The 13,939-nt window shown below is 43.5% G+C and overlaps 1 protein-coding gene across 1 annotated transcript; it reads left to right on the forward strand.

Moving 5' to 3' along the window:
- The first annotated feature begins 8,919 nt into the window (after positions 1–8,919).
- LOC109413965 (flexible cuticle protein 12-like) lies at positions 8,920–9,468 on the forward strand. Its single transcript, XM_019687699.3, has one exon. The coding sequence runs from the start codon at positions 8,999–9,001 to the stop codon at positions 9,308–9,310; it is 312 nt and encodes a 103-aa protein (XP_019543244.1). The 5' UTR covers positions 8,920–8,998; the 3' UTR covers positions 9,311–9,468.
- Positions 9,469–13,939: the final 4,471 nt, after the last annotated feature.

The raw sequence follows: 13,939 nt of genomic DNA on the forward strand, positions 1-13,939 counted from the left end.
AATCCAAACGATTAAATTGGCATTGCCCGACGTTTCGGCCTAACTTATTTGGCCCTTTTCAAGGGTAAAACTGTCTATCGTTTTTTGTTATGTTTTATAGCTAGTGCCACAGTTTCTTTTGGAGCTTCTTGTAGCATTTCTACACATATGAATTTTAGACGAATTTTTGCATTAATTTTGGAAGGGACATTGACACTGCCTTTGCACATTCATCAACTCACTTGGTAACGCGTACAGTCCGTTGCAAAACTAGACAAACCAAGTAAGTCATGTACCAACAACAACTCGACAAGACAGTTACAGTTAAACAAAACATAAGACCAAAAACGAAAAATTAATTTCCCCTGAAGATGACACAAAACCCCAGTGTCGAAACGTTGGGCAATTAATAAACCTCGTTTTCCCAAATTAAAAGACTGTGTAGCCGTTTAAATCGTAGATAACACAAAACAATAGACAGTTTTACCCTTGAAAAAGGCCAAATAATTAGGCCGAAACGTCGGGCAATGCCAATTCAATCGTTTGGATTCCCTAGACTGAGAAATCCAAAACCTCCAAAAAATTATTATAATTATTATAGAGTTTTGACACTTCTCAGCAAAAATTGCTGGAAACTTTCACCTACCCCGGGCAATCGGATTGCCAAAGGGGATCAGGCTCTGTGGATCTCATTAGACGGTGTTATGCTTATCCTTATGAGTCTGCTTCGGATTTCAGTTGTGGTGATTCAGGAACCGCCTAACTGTACTACAGGTTCCAAGAATCAACGCTTTCAGGATGCTGTTCAGGTCCTTCTTCAGTTCCAGCTCGTCTAGGGACCTAAGCAGAGATTTAGGGACAACTCCGGCTGCGAATATTGGAGCTTTGCTATGTGTGAGCGTTCAGAATTAAATATTTCCATAGATTCGGATCACTACTTAGTAGCTATATGCATGCGCTCAAAACTTTGGACAGTTTTCACCACGCGTCAAAGTCGAACGCTGCGACTCAACATCGAGCAGCTGCGTAACGTAGAAGTGGCTTAAGACTACGGACAGCAGTTAGCAGTGGCCCTACCAACGGAAGAGCAGCTTGGCGCAGCTACATTTGAAGATGGCTGGAGGAACATCCGATCCGCCATAGGTAGTACCTCGGCTGCAGCAATAGGCTTTGCGACTCCGAATCACATAAACGACTGGTACGACAGCGAATGTGAACAGTTGAAAAACGAGAAGAATGCAGCATGGGCGAGAATGCTGCAACACCGTACGAGAGCGAATGAGGCACGTTACAGACAGGCGTGGAACAGGCAGAACTCAGTCTTCCAGATGAAGAAGCGCCAGCAGGAAGAACGAGATCGCGAAGCGATGGAAGAGCTGTACCGCGCTAAGGACACACGAAAGTTCTACGAGAAGCTGAACCGCTCGCGCAGAGGCTTCGTGCCACAAGCCGACTTGTGTCGAGATAATCACGGGAATATTCTTACGAGCGAGCGTGAGGTGGTCGAGAGGTGGCGGCAGTATTACGATGAGCACCTCAATGGCGACGTTGCGAGTACCGAAGGTGGCGTGGTAACAGATCTAAGAGTATGTGCACAGGACGAAAGACTTCCGGCTCCTGACCTTCAAGAGATTGAGGAGGAGGTTGGCCGGTTGAAAAACAACAAAGCCGCTGGAGCTGGTCAACTACCAAGCGAGCTTTTAAAATACGGAGGAGAAGCACTGGTGAGAGCACTACACTGGGTTATTACCAAGATTTGGGAGGAGGAAGTATTACCGGAGGTGTGGATGGAAGGTATCGTGTGTCCCATCTACAAAAAGGGCGACAAGTTGGATTGCGGGAGCTATTGCGCGATCACACCACTGAGCGCTGCCTACAAAATACTCTCTCAAATTCTATGCCGCCGTCTATCACCGATTGCAACAGAGTTCGTGGGGCAATATCAGGCTGGATTCATGGGTGAACGCGCTACAACGGACCAGAGGCGCGCCATCCGCCAGGTGTTGCAGAAATGCCGCGAATACAACGTGCCCACACATCACTTGTTCATCGATTTCAAATCGGCGTATGATACAATCGATCGAGAACAGCTATGGCAGATTATGCACGAATACGGATTCCCGGATAAACTGATACGATTGATCAAGGCGACGATGGATCGAGTGATGTGCATAGTTCGAGTAACAGGGACACTCTCGAGTCCCTTCGAATCTCGCAGAGGGTTACGGCAAGGTGATGGTCTTTCGTGCTTGCTGTTCAACATTGCTTTAGAGGGTGTGATTAGGAGAGCGGGGATTAACACGAGTGGTACGATTTTCACGAAGTCCGTTCAGCTGCTTGATTTCGCTGATGATATTGATATTATTGCTCGTAAATTTGAGACGATGGCGGAAACGTACATCCGACTGAAGAGTGAAGCCAGGCGAATCGGATTAGTCATTAATGTGTCGAGGAATCGCCGCGCCCGCCACCCCGAATTTATATCGACGGTGATGAAATCGAGGCTGTTGAAGAAATCGTGTACTTGGGCTCACTGGTGACCGCCGACAACGACACCAGCAGAGAAATTCAGTGGCGCATTGTGACAGGAAATCGTGGTTACTTTGGACTCCGCAGAACTCTACGATCGAATAAAGTTCCCCGTAACACGAAGTTAACCATCTACAAAACGATGTTTAGACCGGTCGTCCTCTATGGGCACGAAACATGGACCTTACGTGCACAGGACCAACGCGCCCTTGGAGTTTTCGAACGGAAGCTGTTGCGTACCATCTACGGCGGAGTGCAGATGGAAGACGGGACTTGGAGAAAGCGAATGAACCACGAGCTGCATCAGCTGCTGAGAGAACCAACCATCGTCCATACCGCGAAAATCGGGGGGCTACGGTGGGCGGGTCACGTCATCAGGGTGTCGGATAGCAACCCGACTAAAATGGTTCTCGAGAGTCATCCGACCGGTACAAGAACACGTGGAGCGCAGCGAGCTAGGTGGGTCGACCAAGTGGAGGACGATCTGAGGACCCTACGCAGAGTGCGGAACTGGAGACAAACAGCCATGGACCGAGTGGAATGGAGGCGGCTACTATGTACAGCAGAGGCCACCCCGGCCTTAGCCTGATCGGTAAGGTAAGGTAAGAGATATGACGCATACTCCTGTCAAAATTGCATTCATATAATCGGCTTGTAAAATAGACTATAGGGGGGGTCTAGAAAAATTATTATTTTTTTTCGTGATTTCTTTAACAAATTTTCGAGAAATACCCATTTTTGGGTACTTTTTACTCACAAATTATATGAGAAAATAACCCCCTGTAGAATATTTTTCTCTTAGCCGCAAATGAAAGAAAAGGCTTTTAACTTTCATTTGGTGTGGGACTCAGCGATACTGATTTTTTTCTAAAAATATTCTTCTACCAGAGTCACCGTGTTTAGAGGAAGATAGAGGAGCGAAGCAACGCCAATGCTGTGATAGAGCTTTTTCTTATATATATATTACGATTGTTGATTATTTTCGGAGAAAGCACACACTGAAACTCGATAATACATAACGTTTCGGCCTACTCAACTTCAGCCATAACCAGATATTTTATGCATCAATCGATCACCACCAGTGTGGTTGCAATACTGATGTGATAGAGCAATTAAAAACACGAGGAGCCAAAGCCGTAGCCCGTCAGTGCTCACGAGAGGGAAGTGAAATGCACGTGTAGGCGGAACAAAAGAGCGTGAGCGAACTCCGACGAAGACGAAAAAGCCGCAAATATCTGCGACATTTGTCTCCTCTACGAGGTCGCACGTCGCCTTAGTGGGGCTAATATGAATGCTATGATGCCCGTAAAATACAAATCTGGACAGCTTTTTATCGACCCGGCTGACCAGCTGAAACGCTGCACAGTGGCCGGAAGCCGGACAAAACCTCAAAAATCAACTTCAATTTTTTATTTTTCTTATATTTTTCTTGAAAACCCCCTAATTTTTTAGTCATTTGGTCGAAAATTGAGTCTTGTCGTTTTGTCAAATAAAATTATCATTTGTCCGACTTTATCGCGCATTACTTGTTGTTACTTGTATTACAGAGGACAGACGATTAAGCTCGAAAAAAAAATACGTCGAAATCGTGTGTAAAGGATTTAAGTATACCTCAGCGCCACTAACGGAGACTGACCCACATATTAATCGATTTGACCTTACCATTGAACATGAAAAAGTTTTATCTGTCGCATAATTTTTATTTCCGATTGATCTAGGTAGTCAAAGCTAGAAATCGAAAGATAAAGTGTAGTTCTTTCAAATGAGGAAAAATGATTTTTGTTTTGTTGGGAAGTCTAAGAGTTTTGGAGAACCAAAGTTGAGCCATTTGTATGGAAATTTCAATTTTTCGCGCTGCGTCCCGACAGCGATATGGCCGTAACAAAGTTTTACACAAGGCAGACAGCGAAGATAGACGTCTGTGCTCTGTGCTTGTAGGCTAGACCATACGGAACTGCTCAGATGGCTTAGAGAAGTACCGGTCTAACCACAACTCGCATTGGATTTATTCACCACTGCCTGATTCGGGAAACTATTCGGCAAGTGAGTGGTTCAATTCTATGTTTCCCGACTATCCTATTTATTGCTATTTGTTCTGATAAGTTCTACACTAGTTCAACTTGGAGAATTCGGCCTGTCTATGGAAAGGACCACAATTGAATGAATGAATGAATTGCTGCAAGAAAACATTCAAATTAAAAATTATAAAATCTGGATGAGTAATTCTGGTGAAAACGTTCTCACAATTTAAAAATACTTAGTGAAAAACATTTGAAAGAATATTTAAAGGGATTTGTAATATCTGATGAAATACCACAGACAAACAGACATACTACTCAAATCGCAATAATCGCACGATTTAACGATCATTTTGAAAATATAGTGTGGTTCGGACTGTGGCGCTGCTGTGCCTACATCACCTCTCAATTTTGGAGAGAAATGAACGCGACGCTGAACAATGTTTACATAAAATGACTCAATCATGAACATTCATTAATGTTTTATGAATGGATGACAGCACGGGGGAGTCGTCACCTGATAAATTGTTACATCGAGCCGAGGGAAACAACACCTGCAAACGAATGTTGCGGATTGAGCATTATAGAGGGTGCTAGTGACATGCCAAACGATGTTTTTGAAAGAAATTTCTTCTTAGTAATATGTCTGTTTGTCTGTGGAAATACCTCAAAGCACGCCTAGTGTAGTTCATAAAAGTATTTCTAATATTGCGCATTTAGTTCACCTCTGGACTGCGCACTCAGTCTTCATAAGTGCGAAAACGTTAATAAAAGTGCGCGATTGCATCAAATCCAGTTGATGTCTTCGGCGCACTATTTCATTGATTTATGCTGCATAAGTGCTCCGAACACACTGAGTTGATTTGTTGAAATCGCGCACTTTTATTTACGTTTTCGCATTCTTGAAAACTCGTGCTATAGTCCAGTGGTGAACTAAATGCGCTATATATTGTTTGAAAGATTTCTGTTGTTGTTCATGAAGTTCTTTGATGTGCTCATATGCTGATACGATGAATACGATGTTGAACTTGTGAAAAAAAATGTTCCGAGAAAGCCGGAGTATGTTATCGGAAAAATCCCTTTTTGGCGAAGCTTTAGCATAAGTGCCTGGTAAAACTCCTGGTTCAGCAAATTCTCGAGAATTTTGAGTATTCATAGTTTCTAGTTAAACTACAAATTGAAATTTTCGCGGGAGTTCCGAGATCGCAGCAGTCCGCGAACGCGTGCGGATGAAATTTTTTTTTCGCTGTAAATTTTTTCGTTTCCGCGAGTTTTTGATTTATGATTAATTGAGTTAATATTGGAATGTATTTTAACTTCCAAGAGTTTTAGTTTAAACAGTATGTTTTCCTGGACTTCACGAAACGGCAGACAGAAGAAAAAATAGCAAAAGTGTTTCCTGAGCATTTGAACCCGGTGCGAGTGGTGTGAGGGACGTGTGTTTTTTTTTTGTTAGTGCAGTTGCAATTACGTTGACCGGAATGGGGTCGAAAAAGTGCATTTCTAATCTTTCTGGGCTCGATTGGCCGTCCTTTGTTTGAAATTTGAGGTGTTTCACTCTGCTGGTAGTGCTGGTCAAGTTGTGAAAATGTGTATGCGTGCGCGCTGTAATTCCTGCTCCTGTTGATGATGTTGGTGCGTTGCAGATCAATTGCACGCAAAGTGAGAAAATGCATTCGTGTGTTTTGTGTTTCAACTCTGACTTCTCCGGGGGAGATGCCGGCACACTACTAGAGAATCTGCCGGTTGACTGATTTTGGTGGAAACAGACTTTTTTAAATCATCGAGTAGTGCTCACGTGTAAATGAGGGGCAGTGTTATTGTTGAGAAACTGGTTCGCGTGGGATTTGGCTGGTATCGTTTGGTGTACGACTAGCAATGGGGCTACAGGAGGATGCATACCTGATTTGGTGAGTTCGTTTTATGCTGTTGTTGTATTGTGAAAGCTTGCTAAAATGAATGGCGATAATATCCAGATCCAACCTAAGTTCATATTCTTTCTGAAATTATCATTCAAATATTTTTGGTAGAATGGCATATTTGTGTCAATTTCCTATTTCTGTTGCGCTTACTATATGGGCTTATATTCCTATTCATTTAAGGAAGGGATCATTTTACTTTTGTTTCGTTTCAGAGAGCGAGTATTGGCGCTTAAGCCTAGGCTTTGAAGCCAGGACACATGGAGAAATGCCTGTGCCCCAACCCAGGAGAAGACGCCAACTATAACGGAGTGTGCATTAACCTTCTTAGCAGCACCACTCCCAACGATTCTATGTTCATACACAATTCCCCTAAAAACGAAACGGTTGGTACGGTTGTCCCCGTTTCTTCCTTCATTCAATTCAAAAAGGTTTGTCAATCATGTTATTCATAAGTGGATAACCTGATTGCCTTAAGTTTTTGAATTATCCTCCAACCCATTAGTCTGCACGGTGGGCCTGGCCGTTTTAATATTTGTGTCACATCATCTCTGATATGCTGCAAATATTAATGCTGACAAGAAAATATCGGAAGAAATTTTAATATTTCCAGGATGCTTTTCAATACTGGCTGTGCAAGCACTAGATTAGATTAGATTAGATTAGAAATTGAAATTTTCGCGGGAGTTCCAGAGAGTATTCAAAATCATCTGGAGCAATATAGTTGTATGATTTATGGAAATAAAAAAATCCCAAATAATGAATCTGCTTCTACAATTTGGGGGAAATACTTCCTCAAAAACTAATCTTTCAGAAATTACTGGAGAAATTCCTGACGTATCTGAAAATGTGATCAGAAATTGCAATCGTTGATGAAATAACTGAATGCTAGACGATTCATCAGACAAAATCTAAGCTTTCTTTGATCTCTCAAATTTCTCATAGAATTTACGATTTCAGCCAAAGTAACCTGCCTGACTTTCTGCAGTATAGCCATTTACGCTACCATAAAGTTCGCCACTGGTTTTCTATTAAACTATAGACTATAGAGGTCTTGAAAATGACCATCGAAAATATTAAACGTTGGAAATCGTTTCCAAAATTCTTTCGCGAATAATCTTTCCAGATATTCCACCAGAAGTTCATTCAGATTGTTTTTTTTTTGTCTGGGCATTCTGTTATTGCCTAATAGTTTCCCAAACGAACTTTCCAAGAATTTTTCAGAAGAGATTTTTTGAATATTACTAAGAAATCCACTTATTATTAGATTCGTAAATCCTATAATCATAGTCTATTCTCTGAGAATTTCAACCCCCCAGGATTATCATTTTTTTGCATTCGCTTAAACAACTGCATAATTTGTACTAGTTGGTCATCTTAAAATTTAAATTTAAGAATCTTTAATGAAGATGTCGTAATTTCAATGCCCATCATTGGATACGAGACAAACAACACATGACATAGCTAAATACTAAGTAAATTAGATATATACTTATTTGCAAATTCATATGAATACTATGTTAAATCCAAGGATTTGGAAATATTCAATATTAATTCTCCTAAATTTTTCTTAGTAATTTACATTTTATTTTCGCTGTAAATCATTCTATTTAAGAATCGGGAAAGAATTCAAAAAGGTATCGGAAAAACCGGGAAATACTCGGGATTTTTATTTGCCGCTCTGAGTGGCCACCCTGAAGAATTCAATATTTATATCCCATTTCATAATTATTTTATTGATCAATATTATTAAATAAACAACTTTTATTTAATAATATTGATCAATAAAATAATTATGAAATGGGATATAAATATTGAATTCTTATCTATATTCGTGTATGTAGTGATTTTTTTTTAGTTTTCTTACTGTCATCAGACCTTTCAAAAATATCAATTACACTAAACAATAAATCTGGCTTTACTTTTCTCGTACCATTTCAATAAACAAAAATGAGCATCAATGACATTATACTGAATATCAGTTTCATTACAAGACTTAGCTCTTCATTATCATAATCACCAACTAACCTAACTAACCTACCATACACGCAGGCGAAGGACATCATCGCACCCCCAAAAGCACCTCGTCATAAATATTTCATTAAATCCTGCTGATACCGATCGAGTCATAAGCTAAAATTATAATGCACCGAAACGGGTTGCGATTGACTGCTGCGGCGGCGTCCGATTGTTTTAATGCGATGGAAAAATAAACCAGTTCCGTAAATTTGAGCCAAAACCGAGCTTCTTTGGGATGGGCAAAAATAAGAAGTGCTCATCTTTGCAGAGCTTGGAGGAGCGATACTTGATTAGTTTGAATGTTTACATAGGCGAAGAATCCGAACTCGTTTCGAGCATATATTCTGAATCGGTACATAATGTCACCAGATATGGAGTCATTCTACGAGATTAGATGCTTTTTGGGAGTTTTCTTTATTGGCTTAGATTTAGAATAGGACGTATAAAAAGCAGCGAAGGGGTTTGGGAAGTCATCAGTCACATCACCAATTTTCTCCAAGTAACTTCACACAAGTGATCCAAACACCCAGCACCATGAAATTCATCGTTGCCTTCGCTGCTCTGATTGCTCTGGCTCTGGCCGCCCCAGTTGACGAGAAGGACGCCCAGGTCCTGAAGTACGACAGCGATGTTGCCGCCGATGGATACAGCTTCCAGTACGATACCAGCAACGGAATCCAGCACCAGGAGAAGGCTGAGCTGAAGAACTTCGGAGATGATGTTGTGGCTCTGGTTGTCCGTGGAAGCTACTCGTACACCGCCGCCGACGGACAGGTCTACACCGTGAACTACGTCGCCGATGAGAACGGATTCCAGCCAGAAGCCGCCCATCTGCCCAAAGCCTAAGTCCAAGGTGGATTCGATCATTCCTTCGTCGCACACCCATATCTCTGTATTCATTGTGTAAATTAGTGTAGATAGTACAACCGATCCTCACGTTAAAATGTACAAATTGTTTCGAAGACCGTTTGAATAAATTGTCACCGTACCCACATTGTCAAAAATCTGCTGTTTTCTGTTATTTTGTTCAATTAAAATCTACACATTTCATAGCTTTCCATTTCGATAAAACACTCCATCCATTACAGCGTCTCATAACCAATCATAGTTCGCAATTATCGTTCATTACTGGTACTTTCCGAGCAGCACTCTCGCTGATTAATCGACTGCCATCAGCCTTTTTCGTACACCATTCAGGATTAAAATCGACATAATTGAATTCACATAAACGTTGATCACCGCGATGAAAAGTACGACTTACAAACCATGGCAGTGCACATTACCATAACGCATCCTTTGCTGTCACAGTGTTTTCACAGCACGCAACTCTTCGCATTAATAAGGATTGCCAATGATGGTGGGGGACTCCAACAGCAACGCCAATGATCGTTTTATTAATTCAACCGACCACACGGGGCATGAAGCTGCTGCCAGCACGCTATCCTTGCCTCATTATCAGATTCTCTTCTCTGACTTGCGTCGAAAAACAGCGATGAGCAACGGCAATCTTCTTCGAAGGACCACTACTACCGATCGGCGGCGGCCGATCAACCGCGAGATGATCACTTATAGGGCCTTGGCACGAACGTGGTTTTTACGATCGTGTGATGGCTCATTGCTCCAATCGAAGCAGCACCAGGTGGGGTAGTCCAGCTTTAATATGATGTAGATTGTCTCCGAATGAATGACTCCAGAATGATGCTGCGATCGAATAATATTGTAAATCAGTGGTGGGTGGATGGGGACGATCGATAAAAAGAGCTGTTTGTTTATGAATTACGTAGACTAATTTTGAATCATACCAAACGTCTTTCCTCTGGCACCTCGTAGAGTTTTGTTCATGCCAAATTTTGAGAATAGTCGGGGCCCGTGGCGTAGTTGGTCACACGTTCGCTTCATATGCGGATGGTCATGGGTTTGATTCCCAGCCCCGGCACTTGCAATTTTTCGTCAGCTGCTCTTCTCCCGAGACAAACTGACACTGACCCTCTTCTGAGCCCCATGGCTCAAACGGACCCGGATACCTGGACATCGGCGAACTGCTACTCATAATGGACCCCCAATCGGACCGGAAAGGAATCATCATCCTTGTGCTCATCATTCTACCATAGAGTAGACAAGTGAAAGCAGCAGAAAGGCAACCAGTTTGATATAGTAGAATAGAATAGAATTCATCTAGGCGCTGTACAAAAATGTAAGTGCAGCTGTCAAATGAAATCGCTCACGTAGTGCCCTAGTGGACAATAGAGCTGTAAATTAGGTTAAGTGATCCAGAATAAAAAAAAATTGAGAATTTATGATGAGCATACACTTTCACTCTCTTCTTATGCCTTCCAGATCATTTCACTGTCTGTTTTTTTTTTCACCGAATAGCCACTATGTCAACAAAACGACGCAGCAAAGGCCCAAGACCATCCGGGTACCTGTGCAAGATTCCCGGAAGCTACTTCCAGAATCGAGTAAGGTTCCATCCTGTGTTATGGAAAGTCATGTACCTCGTGGTGTTGAGGTTAAAGTTCCCAGTGGGAGTGAAGATTGTCGTCTTTGCCGACGACATTACGCTCGAAGTCTACGGTGAAACGGTGAGACGATCGAAGAGGTGGAGTTGACTACAGACCGCTTGCTCAAGGTTGTGGAGGCGTGGATAAGGCCCAGGAAACTGGAGCTGGCTCACCACAAAACTGAGGTGACTGTTGTGAACAACCGTAAGTCGGAGCAGTAGCCGTTGATCAGACGATTGTACTATCCCATCGAAGCGATCCGTCAAACACTGATGATCGGCGCGATGATCGACCATCGATGATAAGCTCACCTTCCGGTAGCCACGTTGATTATGCCTGTAAAAGAGCCTTCACAGCTATTGCGGCACTGTCTCAGATAATGTCCAATAGCTCTGTGGTGTACGCCAGTAAGCGCAAGCTTCTGGCTAGTGTCGCTACGTCCATACTAAGGTATGGCGGCCTGGCTTGCGGCACTGTGCTAAGTACTGAATGCTACCGTCGTAAGCTGGAAAGTACTTACAGGCTTATGTGCCTGAGGGTTGCGAGCGCGTACTGTACCGTGTCACACGACGCTCTCTGCGTCATCACTGGTATGGTGTCTATCGGCATTCTTATTGGTGAGGACATGGAGTGCTTTGAAACGCGCGGCACAAGAGACATACACAGGACTGCCAGGATGGCCTCTATGGTCAAATGGCAGCGCGCGTGGGACAGTGCCACCAAAGGAAGGTGGATCCATAGGCCCATAGGTTGATACCGAGGGTAGATAGTTGGATTAGTAGGCGCCATGGGGAAATAACATTCCACCTGACACAAGTCCTTCCATGGTTGCTTCCGTGCCAAGGCCCTATATCTTTTTACACCGTTTCGGGCATGCGGATTCTCCCGAATTCACGGTTTGTTCTGGTTTAGAGGAAACGGCGGAACACGTTTTGTTCGTGTGCCCGCGTTTTCGCACAATGCCTGACCGCATGCTTGCCACATGCGGGGAGGACACTACTCCGGACAATCTTGTCCAGAGCATGTATAGTGATTAGTTTGGCTGGAACGCCGTTTCAACGGCTATTACTAGAGTCTACTAGACGATGTGCGTCTGAGAGCTACAGAGCGCGTGGACACGGAGAATGGCTAGTTCAGATGCGGTACAAGAGGTGCTCCAGGGGTTCGGAGTGGGCTTCGTAGGTCATAGCGGTGACTTACGGTCGAAATCGACCCTTACAGCGATTAAGTGCCCGCAGAGAGGAAATACTGGTGGCGTTGCTGTCGTGGTGTCGGTCTATTGGGTTGGATCCGAGCCCGCGGTTAGAAAGGGGTCCCGGTAAGGGCCGGGGCAGATGGAAACCCTGCTGTCAGCAACCTTCTGGTGCAGCTGATAGGGCCTAAAGCGTAGTGATACCCTTGCCTTCAGCAGGCCAGATCTAGTTGCACGAAGGCATCAGTTCTTGATGTCTGCAAAACAGTTCGGCGCGGGCGGGGTTAACCCTGCCCGTCTTCCGAGGCCAAAGGGCGCGGTGAGGACCACTCGGGAAACGCCAGCATGCTAACCAGGCAACACGACTTGTTTCTAAGCCAGTAACAGCAACCTTAGTGCAATTTATTCACTGTCCGTATTAACCTTCGAGGACGCGCGCCATCAAGCTACCGAAACTGCACCGCGCTCGCGCTGTATATCACGAGCGAGGTTTTTTGTTAATGTTGTACTTTTTACAACAGCGCGCGCGCTGAAGGGTTAAGGACGACAGTACACAGTTTGTTCTTCTTGTAAACAGAAAAAGCGCAGATTCTTAATTATTATACAACACGAAAAAATTGAGAACTGTCAAAATGAAAAGACGCTCCAGTTTTTCGCAACTCATTTGGAACCTAATCTGAACAAACAAACCAGAGTTAGATGTTTCATGCATGTTACATAGGGAATCGCGCCACTTGGGCGGTGGCTTCTATATTCGTCTGTTTTCCACTATAACTCAGTCGAATTCGAACCAATTGACACAACTTTTGGTATGTGGTGAGATAGGCATAGTATCTACCTGTGTACAACATTTCAAGTCAATTGGTTCAAAATTGACTGAGTTATAGTGGAAAACAGACGAATATAGAAGCCACCGCCCAAGTGGCGCGATACCCTAGCACATTTTTTGTAAGCTGACTGTATTATCACTTCTATGAAACAAAGTCGCTCGCAACTTTACGAATTTCGGAGTTTAAATGCAACTCACTGACAAGATGGAAGTTTTGTGTGCTTTTAGTGCAACTCATTTAAACCACAGCACAAAAAGCCACATTTTGGATGATGTTGCAGGTGCTGCATAGGTACCGTGATTGACTCTCCAAAGCGAGTCATCGATGTTTGTTGCTGCAGGCTATAGCGTATACACAGCTTACCTCGAGGGTGCGATGTGCACTAGCCCCTCTCTGAAGTAATGCCTTCTTGGTGGCGGAGTGACGCAGGGTTTGGCGACCATAGGAATGTGTTTAGTGAGTCGAAGAGGGAGTAGTCCTGGCTTTTAGTTTTGTTTTAGAAGACGGCCTCAACACTCTGCCCACCATCTGCTTCTCGCTCGAAACCCAACATGAAACTGCCCATGTTCTCCGGCCACTTCAATTTCCGACCCAACTTTCACGTTTTTTCACCTCTTATCCTTCTTCTTCTTCTTTATGGCTCGCGTCCCCACTGGGACTTGGCCTGCCTCGCTTCAACTTAGTGTTCTTTGAGCACTTCCACAGTTATTAATTGAAGGGCTTTCTTTGCCTGCTATTGCATGAATTTGTATATTGTGAGGCAAGTACAATGATACACTATGCCCAGGGAGTCGAGAAAATTTTCCCGACTGGAACGGGAATCAAACCCGCCGTCTTCGGATTGGCGATCCATAGCCTTAACCACTAGGCTAACTGGAGACCCCCGGCCTCTTTTATCCATTCATCCCATTAGATCTTTAACGATGCGTTAATGGTTAGGCCGATCATCCAA

Source organism: Aedes albopictus, chromosome 2 (assembly GCF_035046485.1).
Source record: "Aedes albopictus strain Foshan chromosome 2, AalbF5, whole genome shotgun sequence".
Taxonomy (NCBI): Eukaryota; Metazoa; Arthropoda; class Insecta; order Diptera; family Culicidae; genus Aedes; species Aedes albopictus.

Coding starts and splice junctions, on each gene's coding strand:
- LOC109413965 (XM_019687699.3), top strand. CDS start 8,999: ATGAAATTCATCGTTGCCTTCGCTGCTCTGATTGCTCTGGCTCTGGCC.